General features: G+C 42.6%; 1 protein-coding gene across 1 annotated transcript in view; it reads left to right on the forward strand.

Annotated features, from left to right (window-relative positions):
- LOC128694529 (uncharacterized) overlaps window positions 1–25504 on the forward strand; it is an 89807-nt gene that overhangs the window by 39393 nt on the left and 24910 nt on the right. The window contains exons 2-3 of the mRNA XM_070093169.1: window positions 14480–14657; window positions 14750–14942. Coding sequence (XP_069949270.1) covers window positions 14480–14657; window positions 14750–14942 — 371 coding nt within the window. The remainder of the gene's footprint in view (window positions 1–14479; window positions 14658–14749; window positions 14943–25504) is intronic.

Consider the following 25504-nt stretch of genomic DNA (forward strand, 5'->3'; position numbering starts at 1 on the left):
TACCACAACTCCATCACACTAGCCTATGCAGACGACATTACACAACTTATCACTCATGCCAATATAGATACACTCACACACAAAACACAAAATGAGGTCGACAGGATATCCATCTGGGAACAAAAATGGAGGATCAAAACCAATGCAGCTAAATCCCGCATTACCTATTTTAATTACAGGAAACGTGATCCTCCATTACCTGTCGAGTTCAGAACAGCTGACACCCGCACTTACATCCCCATCACACAATCTGTCACTGTCCTTGGCGTTAATCTTGACTACCTTCTTCGTTTACACGGACAAATTCACTCTAGGCATGCAATAGCTAGTAAGGCCCTTGCGGACCTCTTCAAGCTGAAACATGCCTCCCAACGCACCAAACTTCACCTCTACAAATCCCTAATACGCCCTCTGATAACTTACTCTCCTCTAGCCCTCTCTCTTGCAGCAAAAACAAACTTACTTAAACTGCAGCGTGTCCAGAACAAGGCGCTGCGCTGGGTGCTTGATGTAAGATGGGAAGACTTCGCCACAAGCGAGTCTCTCCATGCCCAATTAGACATCCCGGCGCTGAATCTGTACTGGAAGACGCTCAGTGACAGACAGATAGACAAACTTGAGACACGACATGACTACTGGACCTCTCTCCTTGACGAAGACATTCGCAGACCCACAAACCAACACAACCTTTTCTACTCCTTGCATGATCCTGCTCCTAACCCTATCTACAAATAACCTTGGATTCGCTGACAGGTACCTTCTATGACAGGTACCATTCTCTGATCCACGTTCGCCTTAGCTTTTGGTTTAAGACATGGCTCAGTTCTACACTCCTCTCTAGCGCTAAACTTCGCCTGTTCCATCCTCCCCGCTCACCCCACCGGAGTCCCAACAGAAGAGCCTGAATTTCTCTTCTCAATATCTGTGCCACGATCGCCTTCTCTGCTGGGTTAAGCCATGGCTCGATTTCTACGACTAAGAACACTCCTCTCCAGCACTATTCTTCGTCTGTCCCGTCTTCCCCGCTCATCCCATTTGGGATCTTACCTGAACTTTCGTTCGTTCGTTCGTTACCTGTGCTTTACACACAGTTGCTCTACACTCAAGAAGTCTCTCTTTGACCCCGCCGGAGTGTAGAATTTATATTCTACAAACGTTACATCCTTTTCACAATGCTGTCGAATCGTGTGAAAATCAAGCCTACGAATGGTGCAATAAATGACTCCTCGAAGTTAGCTTTAGCTACCGTTGTTAAGACCTGTCTGCAGGTCAAATTTACGGCAATCCACTCTCTGAAGGACTCCTTCATTGTCGTCTGCTCAGACGACGCGGAAGCATCAAAACTAATGGACGACTCTTTAATCAGGACCCCAATGGAAATAAGTCACTCTGTCTGACTTTTTTGGGTTATCCTAGGTTCTCTACACATATGCTGCTATGTATGATAATTCTATGTAACTGTATTTGTGTATACCTGAATAAACTTACTTACTTACTTACTTACAAACACAACAATTCACTCTATCCCCGTCTCCATTCTTGAAGTCGATACGTTCGGTCTTTGTGAAATGAGTGGACAGTATGGTCACCTCTCTCTCTACTGAAGCACTGAAGACATCTTTTGAGGAACAAAACACCTGGGCCTCGGTAGACAGCATCTCCAAGATCCCTAACGCCTCATCTATGCTAAAGATTACATTCTCAGACATCTCCTTGGCTGCCCAAGCTCTCTCTGACGGTCTGGCCATCTCATATTACCACATTCACCCTAGTCATATAGAACAAGAACGTTTCACATACATCTCCCACTGCTGGACCTGCTACTCCTATAAACACACCACCAAGGACTGCCCCATCAAGGATAAGAAGTTTTGTTCAAAATGTGGGAATGATGGACACGATTTCAGATCCTGCACAATTACTACAGCACCAACATGTCTTAACTGCAAGGGTAATCATCATACCCTTGCAGCTAAGTGCCCACTCAGGAAAGAAATCATATTGAAGAAAACTAAAGTTCTGAAGAACACCTCCAATTCACCGACATACGCTGCAATAACCAAACCACAAACCGACACTACTAAGACTCTGCACGCTAATCTACAGGCACCATCGCCCAGCAACTCCCTCTCTCAACTCCCCGACGGTGCTTCCTCCAAGGTGCTGTACTGCATGGTGTATGCACACCTTGCAAACGCAGCAAACCCCGGCACTTTCAACACCACTATTAACGAACTATTCTGTCTCAACAACATGCCTGCCTTCAATTTTCCAGTCTCCACACCTTCAGCAGACATCCTCAAGATCCTTCCCAACGTCCTGAACTTTACTGCACCTGTAGACCTGTCTCCTGCCCAAGCAACTGCTCCTGTAACTTCTATAACCACTTCCACCGCTGACAACGTTGATCATGTTGCCTCAACCACCGTGTCCCACCTCTCCAAGCCTGCTGTTACACAACCATTACACCTCACCGCTGCTCCTGTCGACCCTAAGTCACCTGCTACCACCATTGTAGATTCTCCCAACGAAACCACTCCAGAAGAGGAAGATAACGACGACTCCAGTAAACCCTCATGGGAAAACCTTACCTTTTACACTTCTCCTTCAAATACTGACACCATGACCTGTACTGAACTCTACAAAAGCCTCGGTGCTGGAACAGTCAAGTATGCATGTGAATCACAGCTTCACTTCACACTCACCCAAGTTCTTGAGTTCATCAAGGCTAAACAAGGCTAAACTATACCACCTATCTAGGAGCAGCTTCAAAAAGTTCGAAAATGGCTCCATTGCTAATCTGCCTCCTCAGTTACTCCAATAACTCCCATACGTGTTCTACCCTCTGATGTGACCTAGCCTGCTGCCAGCTACTCAAGATTCAAGACTTCAACTACCACAAGTTCGATGCAACAGTCCCTGTTATTCCTGTTTTCAAGTCTGCCCCACGATCGCCTTAGCTGCTGGGTTAAGCCCTGGCTCTATTTCTCTCCCGTCTTCCCCGCTCATCCCATTGGGATCTTACCTGAACTTATTTGATTTTTTATTTGACCTGTGCTTCAGAATCTCTACAACCACGGTGCTGTAAACACCTCCTCCTAGGCTGAGGGACTGATTACCTCATCTTCTGTATATAGTTCTTCTGTTTTCTAATGTCCAAGAATCTGTATTGATAAAGCCACTGGATGGCGAAACGTCTACAATAAAGATAACTAGATGTTGCACAAGTGTCTTAATCTTTAATTGCTATCTCCCAAGTCCTTTTCACACACTGTATGGCTAAGTTCTACATTATTTAGCTTATAAGTGCTAGGGTTATGAACACTCCCGAGCTTCAGAACCTATCTTCCACTTATACACCTCGATCAGGTCTCCCCTCATTCTTCGTCTAACAAGTGAATGTAACTTAAGAGTCTTCAATCTTTCTTCATAAGGAAGATTTCTAATGCTATGTATTCATTTAGTCATCCTACGCTGAATGTTTTCTAACGAATTTATGTCCATTCTGTAATATGGAGACCAGAATTGAGCTGCATAATCTTACTAATGATGTATCAAGCTTCAGTATGACCTCTGGGCTTCTGTTGCTTACACTTCTTGATATAAATCCCAGTAATATATTTGTCTTATTACGTACGCTTAGGCATTGCTGTCTTGAACATTAAAATGGTATAAAATACCGACAGGTTGTTAGGTAAGACACATATGCAACAGTTAGGTATCTTTATTTCGAAATGTTTCGCCTACACAGTAGGCTTCTTCAGTCGAGTACAGAAAAGTTGATAGAAGCAGAAGAGACTTGAAGACGATGTAATCAGTCCATCACCCTTAAAGTTTTGAGGTGGTCAGTCCCTCAGTCTGGAGAACAGCATTGTCCCATAGTATGAAACAATATGGAGAAGAAGTGACAGGATGGAGCCTTATATAGCGCCAGGAGGTGAGACTTAGGTCACTAGAAGAGGTAAGAACGCAGATGTTGGGAGGTCAGGTCCCTCTGAAATCCAGCCGTTCTCACGACAACCTCTACTAGTGAGAACGGCTGGATTTGAGAGGGACCTGACCTCCCAACATCTGCGTTCTTACCTCTTCTAGTGACCTAAGTCTCACCTCCTGGCGCTATATAAGGCTCCATCCTGTCACTTCCTCTCCATATTGTTTCATACTATGGGACAATGCTCTTCTCCAGACTGAGGGACTGACCACCTCAAAACTTTAAGGGTGATGGACTGATTACATCGTCTTCAAGTCTCTTCTGCTTCTATCAACTTTTCTGTACTCGACTGAAGAAGCCTACTGTGTAGGCGAAACGTTTCGAAATAAAGATACCTAACTGTTGCATATGTGTCTTACCTAACATTGCTGTCTTGGTTTAAGGTTGCTGCTCACCATAGCCCCCAAGTCCTTTTCGCAATCTGTGTGGCTAAGTTCTACATCATTTAACTTATAAGTGCTGGGGTTATGGACACTCCCGAGCTTCAAAACCTTGCATTTATCTACAATGAACTGCATTTGCCACTTTTCTGACCAAGAATAGTTTGTTTAAATCCTCATGAAGTTCCCTATCATCTACGTTTGAATCAATTATCCTGCCTATCTTCGTGTCATCGGCGAATTTGCTCATATCACTAGTAATTCCCTCATCAAGATCATTGGTATATATTAGAAACAACACAGGGCCAGAGAGGTGGCTTATATACTGCGGTGAGATGAGTTGAAGCAGGAGGAGGCAGGATCACAGTGGGGCCTGCCACTAGTGTAAGTAGGTCGTCGTCCAAAGGTTGGGCAAGCGCTGAAGTCTTCGTACCAAGATCCCATGATGTTGCAGTGTCTGATAGATGTGATGAATTGTTTTGAAAACCTACAAGTTGAAGATTTGAGACACTTATGCAACACATGGGAATCTTTATTGAAGTAACGTTTCGCCACACAGTGGCTTCATCAGTCCAATACAAAGTAGAAATGGGTAAGGAGAGTAGAAGTTTGAAGTAATCAGTCCCTCAACCTGGAATCGATGTGTTCAGTCCATCACTCTTGTAGGAAGTGCAGCACAGAGCCAGAGGGGTGGCTTATATACTCCGGTGAGATGAAATCAGTGAAGTCCCAGTGTAGTAATATTATGAGTTCTAGGGGAACTAGTATTAAGCAGAACGAGGTAGATATTGAAAAGCCAGTGACACTAGGTGATAAGGACAATAATAGCTTTAGTAAAAAAACAGAAATGAGCAGGAAGGGTTAAGAGAAAGGAGGGTCTTTCAATGTTTATTATGCTAATAGCCGTAGTGCTAGGAACAAGATGGACGAGTTGAGATTAGTTGCTAGTGCAGGTAACATTGATGTATTTGCCATAACTGAGACGTGGCTTAATTCAAAAAGTCGGGACATGCCTGCGGAATGTCACATTCAGGGTTTTAAATTGTTCCAAGCAGAGAGAAGTATCGGGAAGTGGGGTGGGGTGGCTTTGTATGTCCAAGATCGCTTGAACTGTTGCATAAAAACGGGTATTAAGTCTGTAGTAACACATACAGAGTCTGTTTGGATAGAATTTTCAGAGGGGCATGAAAAATTTATTTTAGGTGTGATATACCGTCCCCCAAACTTAGATAGGGACCAAGGGAGACTACTATGGGAGGAAATTGTTAAGGCCACAAGGCACGATAATGTAGTAATTCTAGGAGACTTTAACTTTAGTCATATTGATTGGAATTTCTTGACTGGGGATTTAGAATCATACGACTTTTTAGAAGTAGTTCAAGATTGTTTTTTTAAGCAGTTTGTGACAGAACCTACAAGGGGAAATAACCTGCTTGACTTAGTTCTGGCAAACAATGAATCCCTTGTTAATAATTTAGAAATTTCAGTGGAACTGGGTGCTAGCGACCACAAATCAATTACATTTAGCATTGAATGGAAGTATGATAGAAGGGATAACTCAGTAACAGTCCCAGATTTTCGCTTAGCAGATTACGATGGGCTTAGAGAACACTTATTATCTGTTAGGTAAGACACATATGCAACAGTTAGGTATCTTTATTTCGAAACGTTTCGCCTACACAGTAGGCTTCTTCAGTGGAGTACAGAAAAGTTGATAGAAGCAGAAGATACTTGAAGACTATGTAATCAGTCCATCACCCTTGAAGTTTTGAGGTGGTCAATCCCTCAGTCTGGAGAAGAGTATTGTTTCATAGTCTGAAAGAATATGGAGCTGAAGTATGTATGTATAATGTTCGCCAAGACCAGGGTCCTGGCACGGGTCTTAATCTTGGGATGACCCGTCTCTGGCTCCTGAAGGAGAATTGATTCCTGAATAAACAATCTATTCACAGGATCTGGTCCCTTGAACATCATTGCAAGAGATTTCTCGGTCGAGATCTTGAGGCCAAGTTCCCTGCAAGACTGCGTAATTAGGTCCAAAGCTCTCTGAGCCTGTCGTTCTAAATTGCCTTTCCCATTCACTACGAGTGCAAGATCATCAGCATAGCTGAGGAGCTGTGTACCACTATGAAAGGGAAGGCTCACAAGTTCCTGCATAAGGATGTAAACAGGGAATGACTGAGCACACCTCCTTGTGGCGTACCGTTTTCCAGGCTTTTAAAGGAAGAGTAGTGTCCCTGAAAGCTGATACTGGCCTGCCTGCCCCTAAGGTAGGACTCTATCCAGGCCAGGAGGCGTCCTTTGATTCCCTTCCAAGCTAGTATTGCCAGAATTGCTGTGGGGCTGGCTAGCTCAAATGCCTTTTCAAGGTCGAGGTAGACGACAATACTAGGTTTTTTGTTACTATCAGCAATCTGGCTTAGTAGAGTGGTTATGCACTCTGCTGTACCCACTCCTTTGGTGAAGCTAAATATGTGATGATGAGAGGGTCTAACATACCTACTAGCTGACATGAATGCCAAACACACCGCCTTTCATCACACCAGTAACAACCAACTTGGTCACCAATTACTCAACTTCAAAAACCATAAACACCTAATACATCTCGGCCCAGAGTTCAACACCTTCTACAACCACATGGGCCAAGGCAAACCAGACATCATTTTGGCAAACCGAGCCAGCTCTCTATTTCAACACTACATCTCACCTGGCCCCTCTACAGGCTCTGATCACATCCCAGTCATCTTACACATCTCCTCCAACCCTATCCTCATTCCAACCACACCTTCCTTCTCCTACAAGAACGCTGACTGGGATGCTTTCAAACAACACATAGACAATATTAACCTCACCTATGACTACAACAACAAACCTATCTCTGACATCGATACTCAACTTGATCTCATCCAGGACAACATTACACAAGCTGCGAACACCGCAATACCAAAGAAAACTCACACTACTCATTATTCCTTCAAACCGTCACTCAGAACAAGAAGACTAATTATCTGCTACCACAACCACTTCCTCTACAACACACACAGATTTAATCAAGTCCGATTAGATCTCACTTACCTTAGAAACAACATTTTATACAGCCTAGACCAAGACCACAACAATCACTGGTCACAACTCATACAACAAGCAGACAAACAGCGTATTAAAAACACTAAAGCCTTCTGGAACTTTATCAAAAAAATCAGAGACACAACTCCCACCAACAAATTCAAACACATCACCCACAACAACACACACATCTCAGACCCGTAGGCTGCTACCAACATCTTCAAACACATCTGGGAGAACATCTTTCACACTCACCCACCTCACCCTAACGTTATTCAACACATTCAGAACATAGAACACTGGAACACTGCTCGCACACAAGAAACAACACCAGATAGGAACATACATCTAGACTCTCTTACCTCCTCCCAAGAACTCGACACTCCTTTCACCAACACAGACATTAAAACTCTCCTCAGACACCTTCCTCCCAAGGCTCCTGGTGCCTCTGGCCTAAACCATATTATCATAAAACACCTTCCCGACTCTATCGTTACTGCCTACACTAACCTCCTCAATGCCTCCCTTGCCTCTAGATACTTCCCTTCCCTCTTCAAAGCTGCTACTGCTATCCTCCTTCCTAAATCCAAAAAAGACCACTCTGATCCTAGAAACTATCGCCCTATCCCCAAACATCTTACTGCTTGGTGATTTCAACCTAAGGCATACAAAATGGAAGAATGTAGCAAATAATGTTATAGCTGAAACAATACCCGGAGGTAGCGCAGATGAAAGGTCACACACACATGAGCTACTAAGTCTCTGCGAAAAACACACCTTAAGCCAGCAGATAGTGGAGCCAACAAGACTAGAAAACACACTTGACCTTATCTTCACAAATAATGAGGACCTGATAAGAGACATAAGAATATCAAAAACAACTAATTCCGATCACAATCTAATCGAAGTCCAGACGTACATGCATAGGGGTCCTGAACAGCAGAATGCATGTACCTGTGAAGGTGTCTTCACAAAATACAATTTCAACAACAAGAACATCAACTGGGACCAGGTAAACCATGTCCTAAACGAAACATGTTGGGAAGATGTCTTAAATGACATGGATCCAAACCAGTGCCTTGAAAGGATCAACTTCCTGGTAGCCGAAGCATGTTCTAGGCATATTCCCCTAAGAAAGAAGAAGAGCAGGAGTAAACTGGAGAGAAAAAGACGCTCCCTCTATAGAAGACGACGAAGAGTCACTGAGCTCCTCAGGAGTGCTAGAATATCTGATACACGAAAGGAGGCGCTGACCAGGGAAGTGGAAACTATCGAACTTAAGCTAAATGACTCTTACCGGAACCAGGAGAGGCAGGAGGAGCTTAAAGCTATTAGTGAAATTGAAAGAAATTCAAAATATTTCTTTTCATATGCCAAAAACAAGGCAAATACCACATCTAGTATCGGGCCCTTACTCAGACAGGATGGGACTTACACAGACGACAACAAGGAAATGAGTGAAATATTGAAATCCCAGTACGACTCTGTGTTTAGTGAACCACTAATCGGTCTGAGGATCGACGACCCAAATGATTTCTTCATGAATGAGCCTCAAAACTCCATAAATGTATGCCAGATTTCCGACATTACCCTAACTCCGATAGATTTCGAAAAAGCCATTGACAACATGCCTATGCACTCAGCCCCGGGCCCAGACTCGTGGAACTCTGTTTTCATTAAGAACTATGGAGGAGGAGCTTGGACATGGGTGAAATTCCACAGTCACTTAAAACAACGGATATAGCCCCACTCCATAAAGGTGGCAGCAAAGCATTAGCTAAGAACTATAGATCAATAGCTCTGACGTCCCACATCATAAAAATCTTTGAAAGAGTGCTAAGAAGCAGGATTGCAAATCACCTGGATTCCCAAAATCTGCACAATCCAGGGCAACATGGGTTCAGGGCAGGTCGCTCCTGCCTCTCACAACTACTGGATCACTATGACATGGCCTTGGATGCACTGGAAGAAAATCAGAATGCAGATGTAATATACACAGACTTTGCAAAAGCATTTGACAAATGCGATCATGGCGTAATAGCCCATAAAATACGTGCTAAAGGAATAACTGGGAAAGTGGGGAGATGGATCTTCAACTTCCTAACAAATCGAACACAAAGAGTAGTGGTCAACAGAGTTAAATCGGAGGCTGCCATAGTGAAGAGCTCTGTTCCACAAGGCACAGTACTCGCCCCCATCTTATTCCTTATCCTCATATCGGACATAAACAGAGATATACACCACAGCACCGTATCATCCTTTGCGGATGATACTAGGATCTGCATGAGGCTGTCATCTGCTGAGGACGCGGTTAACCTCCAAGAAGATATAAACAAAGTTTTCCAGTGGGCAACGGTAAACAATATGATGTTCAATGAGGACAAATTCCAACTACTCCGTTATGGAAAACTGGAGGAGATAATAACTAGAACAGAGTATACTACTGACTCCGGCCATACAATAGAGCGGAAAAATAATGTAAGGGACCTGGGAGTAGTAATGTCTGAGGATCTCACTTTCAAGGATCACAACAGTGCCACGATTGCACGTGCAAAGAAAATGATAGGATGGATAATGAGAACTTTCAAAACGAGAGATGCCAAGCCCATGATGATCCTTTTCAAATCACTTGTTCTCTCTAGGCTGGAATACTGCTGTACATTAACATCTCCATTCAAAGCAGGTGAAATCGCAGATCCAGAGAGTGTACAGAGATCCTTTACTGCACGTATAAGTTCTGTCAAGCACCTTAACTACTGGGAACGCTTGGAAGCACTTGACTTGTACTCGTTGGAACGCAGGAGGGAGAGATATATCATAATCTACACTTGGAAAATCTTGGAAGGAATGGTCCCAAACCTGCACACAGAAATCACTCCCTACGAAAGTAAAAGACTGGGCAGGCGATGCAAAATGCCGCCAATAAAAAGTAGGGGCGCCATTGGTACACTAAGAGAAAACACCATAAGTGTCCGGGGCCCAAAACTGTTCAACAGCCTCCCATCAAGCATTAGGGGAATTGCCAATAAACCCCTGGCTGCCTTCAATAGAGAGCTGGACAGATACCTAAAGTCAGTGCCGGATCAGCCGGGCTGTGGCTCGTACGTTGGACTGCGTGCGGCCAGCAGTAACAGCCTAGTTGATCAGGCCCTGATCCATCGGGAGGCCTGGTTATGGACCGAGCCGCGGGGGCGTTGATCCCCGGAATAACCTCCAGGTAACCTCCAGGTATCAGCCTCCTCGAAACTTTAGTAAAACTCTTTGAAAAACTCATCAACCATCGCCTTCGCAGATACCTGGAACACAATTCACTACTTTCTGATGGCCAGTTTGGCTTCAGAACACACAGATCCACACAGGATGCTATTAACGTCATTCTCAACTACATCCACATAAACACAAAACAAAGAAACAGGACAGCCCTGGTTGCAAAAGACGTTGAAAAAGTTTTTGAAAGTGGCACGAAGGGCTCAAGCACTAACTCTGCTCTAACTTCAACCTGCCTCTCACTACTCGTAAACTCCTCTGCAACTTCCTAGACGGCCGTACCATGAGAATAAAATTCCAAGGCTGTTACTCTGACTACTTCACACTAAATACTGGAGTACCCCAGGGATCTGTCCTCTCCACTACCCACTACATTTTATACACTAACGACATTCCAACACCTGCATTCCATAACCCTATCACACGACCTATGAGGTCGACAGGATAGCCATCTGGGAACAAAAATGGAGGATCAAAACCAATGCAGCTAAATCAAGCATTACATATTTTAACTAGAGGAAACTTGATCCTCCATTACCTGTCGAGTTCAGAACAGCTGACACCCGCACTTACATCCCCATCACACAATCTGTCACTGTCCTTGGCGTTAATCTTGACTACCTTCTTCGTTTACATGGTCACATTCACTCAAGGCATGCAATAGCTAGTAAGGCCCTTGCAGGCCTCTACAAGCTGAAACATGCCTCGCAACGCACCAAACTACACCTCTACAAATCCCTAATACGTCCTCTGATAACTTACTCTCCTCTAGCCCTCTCTCTTGCAGCTAAAACGAACTTACTTAAACTGCAGCGTGTCTAGGACAAGGCGCTGCGTTGGGTGCTTGATGTCAGATGGGAAGACTTCGCCACAAACTAGTCTCTCCATGCCCGATTAGACATCCCTGCGCTGAATCTGTGCTGGAAGACGCTCAGTGACAGACAGACAAATTTGAGACACGACTCAACTACTGGACCTCTCTCCTTGAGGATGACATTCGCAGACCCACAAACCAACACAACCTTTCCTACTCCTTGTATGATCCTGCTCCTAACCCTATTTACAAATAACCTTGGATTCTTTGACAGGTACCATTCTCTGACCCACTTTCGCCTTAGCTTTAGGGTTAAGACATGGCTCAATTCTACACTCCTCTCTAGCACTAATCTTCACCTGTCCCGTCCTCCCCGCTCACCCCACCGGAGTCCCAATAGAAGAGCCTTCGCTGCTGGGTTAAGCCCTTGCTGTATTTCTACGACTAAGAACACTCTTCTCCAGCACTATTCTTCGTCTGTCCCGTCTTCCCCGCTCATCCCATTTGGGACCTTACCTGTACTATCGTTCGTTCGATCGCTCGTTCGTTCGTTCGTTCGTTACTTCAACTCCATATTGTTTCAGACTATGGAACAATACTCCTCTCCAGACTGAGGGACTGACCACCTCAAAACTTCAAGGGAGATGGACTGATTACATCGTCTTTTCTGCTTCTATCAACTTTTTTGTACTGAACTGAAGAAGCCTACTGTACTGTAGGCGAAACATTTCGAAATAAAGATACCTAACTGTTGCACATGTGTCTTACCATACAACCTGTCGGTATTTTATACCATTTCAGTGATCATAAGCAGACTCTTGGATGCCACTACCGCCAGGCTCCGGCTGGGTTACAAGTATCTATGGCAGGTTAAATCACCACCACCAGATGTAAACCAAACGAAATGTAAACTTTGCCAGATTGACTCTTGTCACACCCTGCGTCATTATGTATTGGAGTGCGATCAGATTAATTAATTTATAGACAACTCACTCAGAAATGTTCAAGAAATTGCAAAGTATTTTATCCACAGTGATATATTACAGACCATTCTGGAGAAATACTCTGACTTTGCTAGCTGTAAATAAAGCATTGCCACGTGTGTGTGTGTGTGTGCATGCTTATGTGTATACATATATTTGTACGCTCGTGTGCATGTATCTGTGCGTGCGCCCTCGTGTGTGTATGTGTGTGCGCGAGCGCTCGTGTGGGTGTATGAACCACTTAATATTTGTATTTATAACTCATTACAATTGCGACCAGGTGTGGACGTATCAATGGCTCAATACCTTGTAATTTGTTTATAACTGTAACCATGTATAGGAGTGAGGCTGAGTCATTACCTTTGTAACTTTCCATGATTTTGACCAGATCTACCTGGAGTTCATTACCTTTGTAACTAGTTCAGCTATCATAACTTTGGGGTCCAGTCCCTGGACTCATTATGTACCTCTGTAATCTTTTGACTACCACCCACAGGATGGGTATGGGCTGCATAATAAAGATATTAAACTAACTACTGTGCAGTTCACAATTCAAGATGCTACTGTGTAGTTCACAATTCAAGATGCTACTGTGTAGCATCTTCAAGTATCATTTCCTGCAAGTCATCTGGCGCTTCGAAACTGACGATCTTTGGGATAATCTTCAAAATATCAGCTGAGGGAAGACTGGCTGGGAAGGTGAATCATGGCATGTTGTTGAGTGCAAAAAGTTCATTAATAGTCGTGTTGAAGGAGCCAGGTTTCCCAGCATTTTGCATGTGAGCAAACATCATGCAGTAATAGATTTTTGTAGAGATATATTGTCTGGTGGAGGAGAAGTAGTGAGAGGTGTCGGTGGCGACTGCTGAGTGGCTTGTAAAACCTTGGAGATTGTTTACTGAATCTTTGCAATTGCAGCGTAAGTAAAGGAATTTCCATATGACTCCTTAATGTTTTCTTTTAGCTTCTTGGAAAGGATATCCTTTCGGACTGAACATTTAGCTGCAGGAGTATGGTGGTCACTCTTACAGTTGATGCAGGTGGGAGCAGCAGTAGAAGTGCAGGAACGAAAGTCGTGACCTTCAGAACCACAGGTGGAACATATCTTCTTGTTCTTCACATGGCAGTCAGCAGTTGAATGATTGTAGGAGTAGCATGTCCAACAAGGTGTTATGTATCTGCAGCGTTCAGGTTCAATTTGTAGAGGGTTGATAAATAGTAAGAGATGGCCAGGCCATCCGACAGTGCTCTGGTCGCCAAGGTGACTTCCAGAAACGTGATCTAAAGCAATCTTGGCCCAGGTGTTGAGGTCTTCAAGTGATGACTTAATTTCCTCGATAGACATGTTCGTGATTAGCCTATCAAGGCGTTTCACGAACACAGACCGTTTAGCTAGCATGTAAGGTGAGGTGGAGGTGGAGATGGTAAAGCCACGTTCGTCTAAGGTCTTCATTGCTGTAGGTGTGAGTACTTTGTCAGCTTCTCCATCATCAATAAAGGTGACGATGAGGGCTTCTTTCAGAGAGGTTATTTTTGAGAACTTGGCTTTAAGACTAGTGTTGAGTGAGGATGCAAGCTCAAGCTTCGTGGTATCGTTGATGACAGCAGTCTTGGGTTTAATCCTCACATGATGAGACATCGTGGAGATGGTAGAGGTTCCCCTCCCCAACGTGGATCGTAGGGAGACTGTATAAGTAGGAGAGCTGCTATGGCCTGCCAAAACGAGAGTCAAAAACAGAATTTGATTGATTAATCCCCTATACGAGAAATCTTCCCTATGAGGATAGACTGAGGGCCTTGATTCCGCATTAGGTAACTTATATACATATTTATGCTAAAACGTCCTGGATAAAGATGTCACAGCTTAACATTACAAGAGTAGGAATGTTCTAAAATATCCGGGATAGAAACTCTAGGTTAAAACTCTGATCGATATACCATGGCAAAAAAAAAAAAAAAAAAAACTTCAATTTTACAGAAGCAATAGTACTGGTGCTAAAGATGGTGCTGTTGTTGGTGGTAACGCAACAGGTGGTGGTGGAACAGCTGGCAGAAGTGAACACTGGACATTATTTGGTGACTCTCACATGCGTTACCTCTTCGCTTCATTTCTCACGAGATTCAGGAGCCCCACTCTCCAGTACCGACTAAATGCAGTGAGTAATTTCGCTTACTGATTTATAGAATTTTTTAATGTATTTGCAGAAATCAGTGCAGATAATTTTAACAAAATTGTTTGCACACACAGGGCAAATGGTTGAATGGAACTGAGCTTGAGATATTTCTGCATGTGAATAAATTATGGGAAGACATTGAGATGCGCGATGTGAAAATCAACTTTCGAATGAACTTCTACTTGGACATATTGCTGAAGAGGCTGCCGAATATGACGGCAGAGTGGGAAAAGAACCGTGAAGGGACACCCACACTAGTAATCCTTGGTCAGTTCTCGTTGCTCGTCCAACATTTTGTATACGAGAGTAGCTTTTTTATTATTTTTTTGTTTAAAGACATTGGTATACAATTTCATATTTTGGACCAAAACTAACCTTCCAAACTAACCTAATCTTGCTAAAATTAATGCAATAAAAATGTAATTTGCCTATATTATCTAATAATTTGGAAAACTATTTTTCACCGTTCTCTATCCTTTGTCTCTATCTTTGCTAAAATAAATATTCTGCTCCTATAGCACTTGCAACTACCAGTACCCATCCAGGTGTCATCAACTGCTATCAGTGCCTCCTACAACACAACATACTACACTGTCCAACCAGGTGTCATCAACTGCTATCAGTGCCTCCTATAACACAACATACTACACTGTCAATCCAGGTGTAATCCACAACTATCAGTGCCTCCTATAACACAACATACTACACTGTCAATCCAGGTGTAATCCACAACTATCAGTGCCTCCTACAACACAACATACTGCACTGTCCATCCAGGTGTCATCCAAAACCTTCAGTGCCTCCTCTAAAACAACATACTACACTGTCCATCCAGGTGTCATCCACAACTATCAGTGCCTCCTAGAACACAACATACTACACTGTCCATCCAGGTGTCATCCACTACTATCAGTGCCTTCAACAACACCACATACTATACTGTCCATCCAGGTGTCATCCACTACTATCAGTGTCTCCTACAACACAACATACTACACTGTCCATCCAGGTGTCATCGATTGCTATCAGTGCCTCGTACAACACATCATAGTGCACTGTCCATCCAGGTGTCATCCACTACTATTAGTGCCTCCTACAACACAACACACTGCACTGTCCATCCAAGAGTCATCCACAACTATCAGTGTCTCCTACAACCCAACACACTGCACTGTCCATCCAGGTGTCATCCACAACTATCAGTGCCTCCTATAACACAACATACTACACTGTCCATCCAGGTGTCATCGATTGCTATCAGTGCCTCGTACAACACATCATAGTGCACTGTCCATCCAGGTGTCATCCACAACTATCAGTGCCTCCTACAACACAACATACTGCACTGTCCATCCAGGTGTCATCCACAATCATCAGTGCCTCCAACAACACAACATACTATACTGTCCATCCAGGTGTCATCCACTACTATCAGTGCCTCCAACAACACAACATACTGTACTGTCCATCCAGGTGTCATCCACTACTATCAGTGCCTCCTACAACACAACACACTGCACTGTCCATGCATGTGACATCCACAACTATCAGTGCCTCCTACAACACAACATACTACACTGTACATCCAGGTGTCATCCACTACTATCAGTGTCTCCTACAACACAACACACTGCACTGTCGATCCAGGTGTCATCCACAACTATCAGTGTCTCCTAGAACACAACATACTACACTGTCCATCCAGGCATCATCCACTACTATCAGTGTCTCCTACAACACAACATACTACACTGTCGATCCAGGTGTCATCCACAACTATCAGTGTCTCCTACAACACAACATACTACACTGTCCATCCAGGTGTCATCCACTACTATTAGTGCCTCCTACAACACAACACACTGCACTGTCCATCCAGGTCTCATCCACAACTATCAGTACCTCCTACAACACAACACACTGCACTGTCCATCCAGGTGTCATCCACAACTATCAGTGCCTCCTACAATACAACATACTACACTGTCCATCCAAGTGTCATCCCCAACTATCAGTGCCTCCTACAACACAACATACTACACTGTCCATCCAGGTGTCATCCACTACTATCAGTGTCCCCTACAACGCAACATACTGCACTGTCCATTCTGTTGTCATCCACTACTCTGTGTCTCCTAAAACATAACTTACTACACTGTCCATTCAGGTGTCATCCACAACTATTAGTGTCTCCTACAACACAACATACTACACTGTCCATCCAGGTGTCATCCACTACTATCAGTGTCTCCTACAACACAACATACTACACTGTCCATCCAGGTGTCATCCACAACTATCAGTGTCTTCTACAACACAACTTACTATGCTGTCCACCCAGGTGTCATCCACTACTATCAGTGTCTCCTACAGCACAACATACTACACTGTCAATCCAGGTGTCACCCACTGCTATCAGTGTCTCCTACTACACAACATACTACACTGTCCATCCAGGTGTCATCCACTACTATCAGTGTCTCCTACAACACAACATACTACACTGTCCATCCAGGTGTCATCCACTACTATCAGTGTCTCCTACAACACAACATACTACACTGTAAATCCAGGTGTCATCCACTACTATCAGTGTCTCCTACAACACAACATACTACACTGTACATCCAGGTGTCATCCACTACTATCAGTGTCTCCTACAGCACAACATACTACACTGTCCATCCAGGTGTCATCCACTACTGTCAGTGTCTCCTACAACACAACATACTGCACTCTCCATCCAGTTGTCATCCACTACTCTCAGTGTCTCCTAAAACATAACATACTACACTGTCAATTCAGGTGTCATTCACAACAATCAGTGTTTCCTACAACACAACATACTACACTGTACATCAAGGTGTCATCCACTACTATCAGTGTCTCCTTCAACACAACATACTACACTGTCCATCCAGGTGTCATCCACAACTATCAGTGTCTCCTACTAAACAACTTACGACACTGTCCACGCAGGTGTCATCCACTACTATCAGTGTCTCCTACAGCACAACATACTACACTGTCAATCAGGGTGTCATCCACTACAGTGTCTCCTACAACACAACATACTACACTGTCCATCCAGGTGTCATCCACTATCAGTGTCTCCTACAACACAACATACTACACTGTCCATCCAGGTGTCATCCACTACTATCAGTGTCTCCTACAGCACAACATACTACACTGTCCATCCATGTGTCATCCACTACTATCAATGTCTCCTACAACACAACATACTACACTGTCCATATAGGTTTCATTCACTACTATCAGTGTCTCTTACAACACAACATACTACACTGTCCATCCAGGTATCAATCACTACTATCAGAGTCTCCTACAACACAACATACTACACTGTCCATCCAGGTGTCATCCACTACTATCAGTGTCTCCTACAACACAACATACTACACTGTCCATCCAGGTGTCATCCACAACTACTAGTGTCTCCTACAACACAACATACTACACTGTCCATCCAGGTGTCATCCACTACTATCAGTGTCTCCTACAACACAATATACTACACTGTCCATCCAGGTGTCATCCACTACTATCAGTGTCTCCTACAACACAACATACTACACTGTCCATCCAGGTATCATCCACTACTATCGGTGTCTCCTACAACACAACATACTACACTGTCCATCCATGTGTCATCCACATCTATCAGTGTCTCCTACAACACAACATACTACACTATCCATCCGCAACCAACATCTACAATGCAGCTGCACAAAATATAATGCAGTAAGAGAAAGTAACATAAGAAATTTGTAATACAGTATTTTCAGAAAGGGATCAGATGACTATTAAGAGGATTAGGAAGTGGAGATTAAAGTGTTTTGTTGATAAGGAAACAGTTGAGTTTTGAGGTGATGGAAGAGTACACCAGTGAATTTAATGATAACAATGATCCTAACAGTTAATTCAATAAGAGCAACGAAATGTTAGAAATTCCAGTGGTATTTTTTCACGAGGATGCCTACTATCTCAGTTCCTCAACCATCTCCGGGACTCTGGACAAGGAACATACGGTTCCTGTAAATTTAAAGTGTCAGCAAAATTGGCTAATTTAGTGGACTGTATAATTATAAAGAAGTTATGTAGACATGATGGCTTTAATTAATTTGTTTTATCTACTATTTATCACTTATTAAACACATTATTTCAACTGAGTGAAGAACATATATTATTATATGCCAAGTTATTACATTAACGTCTCCAACAAGAATAACAACCAAAAAATTGGTAAACCTCCAGCAACCCTACCTCTTGTGTTGTTTATAATTCACACTGTGAGACGAACATTAATAACTGTATGATACATGTGGTAGACAATGTGTCATTCACACTGGGAGACGAACATTAATAACTGGATGATACATGTGGTAGACTATGTGTCATTCACCCTGGGAGACTAACATTAATAACTGGATGATGCATGTGGTAGACTATGTGTAATTCACACTGGGTGACGAACATTAATAACTGGATGATACATGTGGTAGACAAGATGACATACCATCCAGCTACTGCGTCCTGTTTTCCATCCATAACATCCTTGTTCTCCCATTTTATTATATATCTGCACTATTCCAAATGTATTTTCTCTTCACATGTAATGAAGAAATTCGCCGATAATATTTATATTGGCCACTATTAAATTTGATAAATATCAAGTCGCTAGTTAGTCTGCTTCTCGTGCCGCCATCTTTGTTCCTCTCTGGTTCTCCTATTATGTACACATTTTTTATTTAAATTTAGTAATATTTATAAGTGTGTAATATATTTTTCCTTATCATACTATTAATTACTTCACTGTTACACTAATTCTATTTTGTTTTATTACTTTTTACAATAAATGATGGAATTATAGGGGATTGTTGCTTCCTCTGTGACTTATCACCTTTTAAAAAGACACTTTAGCATTACACTAATACATTATTATATAAACAATATCCCTATCAGTTATTATATATAATTCACAGGAAAATTATCAAAATTTTCCACATAACCTAAAAATGAACTGAACAATGTCAATGGTCCTAACAGTGAACTGAACAATATCAATGGTCCTAACAGTGAACTGAACAATATCAATGGTCCTAACAGTAAACTGAACAATATCAATGGTCCTAAGAGTAAACTGAACAATATCAATGGTCCTAACAGTAAACTGAACAATATCAATGGTCCTAAGAGTAAATTGAACAATATCAATGGTCCTAACAGTAAACTGAACAATATCAATGGTCCTAACAGTGAATTCAGCATCGTAGGAACTGTCATAATTTGTTCCTGAAGATTCTAATGTGATTTTTTTCTATAATTCACCATCGAACAACAGAAAATGAACGCTTCAAGTGTTTTAAAGTATTGTAAAAAAATATGTACAAGCAAAGGCAAAACAAGTGATAATAGACAGGCCCTCCCAGAGGTGAATTGAAGCCAGGGTCACTCTCAGAGTTCAAGTGAGGCCAGGGTCACTCTCAGAGTTCAAGTGAGGCCAGGGTCACTCTCAGAGGTGAAGTGAAGCCAGGGTCACTCTCAAAGTTCAAGTGAGGCCAGGGTCACTCTCAGAGGTGAAGTGAAGCCAGGGTCACTCTCAGAGTTCAAGTGAGGCCAGTGTCACTCTCAGAGGTCAAGTGAGACCAGTGTCACTCTCAGAGGTCAAGTGAGGCCAAGGGTCACTCTCAGAGGTCAAGCGAGACCAGGGTCACTCTCAGAGGTCAAGTGAAACCAGGGTCACTCTCAGAGTTTGTGAGGGAAAAGTTGAAGATTGAGACACTTATGCAGCATATGGGAATCTTTATTCCCATATGCTGCATAAGTGTCTCAATCTTCAACTTGTCGGTTTTTCAAACCATTCATCACAACTGTCAGACACTGCAGCATCATGGGATCTTGTTACAAAGAATTCTTCAACACTTGTTCAACCTTTGGACGAAGACCTACTTCGACTAGTGGATGGTACCACTATGACCCCGGCTCCGCCTGCTTCACCTCACCTCACTACAGTATATAAGCCACGTCTACGGCCCTATGCTGTACATTCTACAAGATTGATGGACTGATCACATCGACTCCAGGTTGAGGGACTGATTACCTCATTCTCCTCCTCTCCTTACGCCTTCCTCTTTGTATTGGACTGATGAAGCCACTGTGTGGCGAAACGTTTCCTGAATAGAGATTCCCATATGCTGCATAAGTGTCTCAATGTTCAACTTGTCGGTTTTTCAAACCATTCATCACGAGGGAAAAGTTCAATAGATAGGAGTAGCGAGGGAGTATATAGTAACAATAGTTTCATTGCCGGCTACTTGTTAAGGTAGGGTAAGTCAAGCTCCCACTATTCCCGCCTTTTTTTCCCCCTCCCCGAAAGTGATAGCTTGCTTGCCGGCTACTTGTTAAGGTAGGGTCAGTCTAGCTCCCCCTATCCCTTACCCTTCTTCTTCCCCCCCCCAAAAGGTGACGTGTGGGGCTCCGGTCCAAACAGTAATCACTAGACTCACAGCTCCCAGCACTACTGTAAGCACATGCCTGCCTTGTATTCTAGTGGATTTATTGGTTGAAAGATTCACTTTTGAACAATAATAAACTTAGTCCTTTCTGTCTTGCTCTAGGTTGACTGTTGTAATGATCGCCACGTCTTTTAGGTGTTGTACTTATCATGGAGAGTGATTTCTTAAGCAGTGGGTAACCTGTCTATCTTTCCAGCTTGGATGACAGAGAGGGTCACCTGCCAATCAATGAGTAGAATTGAAGGAGAGGGACTAACGTCCTGGAGACGTCCACTGTTGTATTTACTTGCATGTGCATATGTATGAAGAATCAGGACGTAACCACCTCATCATTGCAGCGGTACAAAACCTGATTTCCTGTCTTCGGGAGAGATTATTTAAGGCAACAAGAACGAGCCAGTGGGTTGTCACCAACACCTGCGACCCCCCCCCCATCATTAGCAACGGCTACGATTTCAACCACACACAGTGTCACCAGCAACCGACACCCAAGTTCTATTTATATTAGCGTTGAATTCAGTTATCATTTATATTTTTCATTTTTCATTTTCTTTAATGTAGGATTAATTTTTCATATTTAAGTGTTTTATATTTTATATTTTCTAAATAATAAAGTGTTTATGTTTGTCAGTTTTTATTCTTTTTCTATACATTAATTTTCCTGAGGAGGAGCCAGCCTTGGTAATACTGTCTGAAGTTGTTACAGGGCTGAGTAAGCCTTCACAAGTGGCGACCTTGCCAGGATCAACTCTACTGAATCAAGATTCAACTCCATCTCGAATCTACCATTGGAACTTCAACGCCGCATACCACAGACGGTTACCACCAGCCATGAGTAATCATTCTCTATGGTAGGACTACAGTACAGGTATTTGAAAGATTTGGTGATTGTTATAGTCTCAATTTATTGTAAGTCAAGTCAGGCAGGATATAATATTTAATTCTGCCACCTTTTTGTTCGAGCTTGAAACACTTTGGAGGATTAGACTCTAGGGACCCGAGATTTTCCAGTGACAATTTGTTTCTTTGAGCTCTTTATTTTATCAAGGGAACTGTCGTAGGACACTCTTGATTTGTTGGTGAGAAGATTGGATGGTCAAGTGACCCAATTCTACTTACTGTTTGCTCGGAGCCGGCATAGAACCCTTCGTTTTCATTAATACATATTGTTTAATTGAAGCAGGGATCGAGCCCTCTGGTTTATTTACAGTTTGAGCTGAGCAGGAATTGAACCCTCCATTTTCTTTGATACCTGTTTCATTTCCCCTGATAGTTAAAGTTATTCTTGCAAGTATGGAGGAATACCAGTTTCGGATGAACGCTGGAAGTAAGTTAGGAAAAACAGGGAAAAATTTAGAATCTTTCATTAGTGCTAAGTTCCAGGAAATAATTGAAAGAGAGAGAATTGAGAGAGAAGAGAGACAGTTAGAAAGGGAAAGACAGGAGAAAAAGGAGAGAGAGAGAGAATTGAAAGATAAAGCAAATTAAGATAGTTAGAAAGAGAGTGAGAAGACAAAAAAGAGTGTGATAGACTTGATCGTGAGGAAAGAGCTAGAGAACGTGAGGAACAAGCTAAAATACGTGAGGAACAAGCTAAGATACGTGAGGAACAAGTTAAATTAAGAGAACTTGAGGAAAGAGCAAAGGATAGAGAACATAAGTTAATAGAGAGAGAAAAGGATCGTGAGCTCGAAAAATCTCGCCTTGAATTAGAGAATAAAAAGTTAACTTTTACCCAACAACAATTAGAGGAAGGAGTAATTGAACATCACGCAGCTAGTGCACATATTCCAACACCTAATTTACCTCCCTTCACAGAGGGTGAAGACATAACTTCAGACATTATCAGGTTTGAAAATACCGCTACCCTCTGTGAATGGCCTGCTGACACCTGGGCTACCAGGTTAGGAATGTTATTTTCTGGTACAGCTTTGAATATCTATGCAACTTTCTCGCAGGATATCATATGTAATTATAACCTACTGAAGAAGGCAATAATTAAAGCATATCAAAAAACCACAAATTCTTAAAGGAAAGATTTCAGGTATGCCACCTTACAGCCTGGCCAAATCTTTCAGCAGTTACAGGTAACACTCGTTTGTTCGACTTTTAGATAGAGAGTTCAGGAATTGATCGCAGTTATGAATCTCTTAGAGACTTCATGGTTGCTGACCAGTTCCTGACAGTTCTTCCTCACCAGATACGAACATTCATCAGAGAACATAACCTGATTAAAGCTGAGGAAGTTGCTGAGGCTGCTAACCTGTATGCTGATGCTCACAATTCCTATTAAGACCGAAAGGGATCGAACAATAAGGGCAAGGGTTCATCAGACCTTAAGAAATCAAAACCTCTAGTGAAAAGTAAAATGACTTCTTTTATTCCTGTTTGTCATTTGTGTGGTGTTAAGAGACATAAACGTCCAAATTGTCCTTCTAAGAAGGTCCAAAAAGTTGGAAGATGTTTTAAAGACTGTAGTGACCAAGCACTCTTCTGTTCAGGAACAGTTAATGGACTTAATGTATCTACCATTTTACGAGACACTGGATGCACATGTATAGTCATTTCTGATAAGCTGTTCCCTAATCTTAAAGAAACTCATTCCTCTGCTATACTTTCAGACTACTTAGGCCGTACAGACACTTTTCCTACCATCCGTTGTTACATTAGGTCTAAATGGTACACAGGTTGGTCTGAAGCCGCACTAGCTCCCATCACTTCTTGCTCCGTACTAATAGGTAATGTAAAAAGTGCCATTCTTCTTTCTGAGGTTGACCTTTTATCACCAAAGATGGACATAAGTGTTTCAGATCCTCTTCCTGTAGAGTCGGAGAAGCCCCACGAAAGTTCAGATGAGACAATGTCTCGTGAGATTCATGTGGGATTAAAAACCAGTGATGCTACTCTCGAAAGCGAGGTAGTAGGATCACCGGTTCACTTGTTAGATGAAAGTGGAGATATCACCTCCGATACCATAAATGTCTTGACTAGGGCTCAGACCAAAGTCCAGGCTTCTCCTACTATCCATCCTTTGGTTTTCCCTGACTTTAAGCCTTTAGATATATCGAAGGACTCCTTTGTCAATTTACAACGTAATTGCCCTTCTCTTCAGAATTGCCATAATGCAGCTGGACAAAATCAAGTTATCCAAAGGAAAACTTTTCATATAAATTTGAATATATAAAAGGTATCTTGTACAAGTCAGTATTCAAATTAAATTCAGATGAGATAGATTATCCCATCTTAGTTGTTCCAAGTCAATGCAGAGAGACTGTTCTTAAAATGGCTCATGACCTGCCAGTGGCCGGACATTTCTCGCATCGTAAAACCTTAAATAAAATTAGGGAAACCTATTTTTGGCCAAAAATGTCCTCAGATGCCACTACCTATTGTAGATCGTGTAAAGTTTGCCAACTGTCATCCTCCCGAGGTACCAGGCGAGTACCTATGGTTATAATGCCAGTCTTTACGGTACCCATGGAAAGAGTAGCTATTGACATCGTTGGTCCTTTATCTCCACTTTCATCTGGGGGACATAGATATATATTAAAATTAGTTGATTATGCTTTGAGTTTCCCTGAAGCTGTACCCTTAAAGACCATAACTACTACAGAGGTGGCTGAAGCCCTTTTGTCCATCTTCTCCAGAGTGGGCATCCCTAGTGAAATTTTGTCTGACCGTGGGACACAATTCACATCTGACTTAATGCAACATCTATACCAACTTCTGGGAGTGAAGCCTCTCTTCAAAACACCCTCTCATCCCAGCTGTAATGGGAGGACTGAGCGCCAGCATTCGATTCTAAAGTCAATTTTAAGGAAACTTCGCTCCCTTAAACCTAAGGAGTGGCAATGTTACCTACCCTGTGCTTTGTTTGCCATGAGGGAAGTTCCCAGTGACTCTTTGGGGTTTTCAACTTTTGAACTTCTCTATGGTAGACAGGCCAGAGGTCCACTGTCCATCCTTCATGACTTATGGACTAATGAGGAGGTAAATGCTGAGGTTCAGTCTTCTTACCAGTTTCTCCTTAACCTTAGATCCAAACTTGAGGAAACCTCTGACATAGTTTCGAAAAACTTACACTTGTCAATGGACCAGTACAAAATCTATTTTGATTCCAAAAGTCAGAGGAGAAGTTTTAAAGTAGGGGATGAAGTTCTTGTACTTTTGCCGATCAAGTCAAATAAATTATTAGTAGCATGGAAAGGTCCATATAAAGTATTAAAAATTTGTGGGAAAGTTGACTACCTCATAGAAGTCAAGGGGAAACCTAAGCTTTATCATATCAAC

Source organism: Cherax quadricarinatus, chromosome 42, assembly GCF_038502225.1.
Source record: "Cherax quadricarinatus isolate ZL_2023a chromosome 42, ASM3850222v1, whole genome shotgun sequence".
NCBI lineage: Eukaryota > Metazoa > Arthropoda > Malacostraca > Decapoda > Parastacidae > Cherax > Cherax quadricarinatus.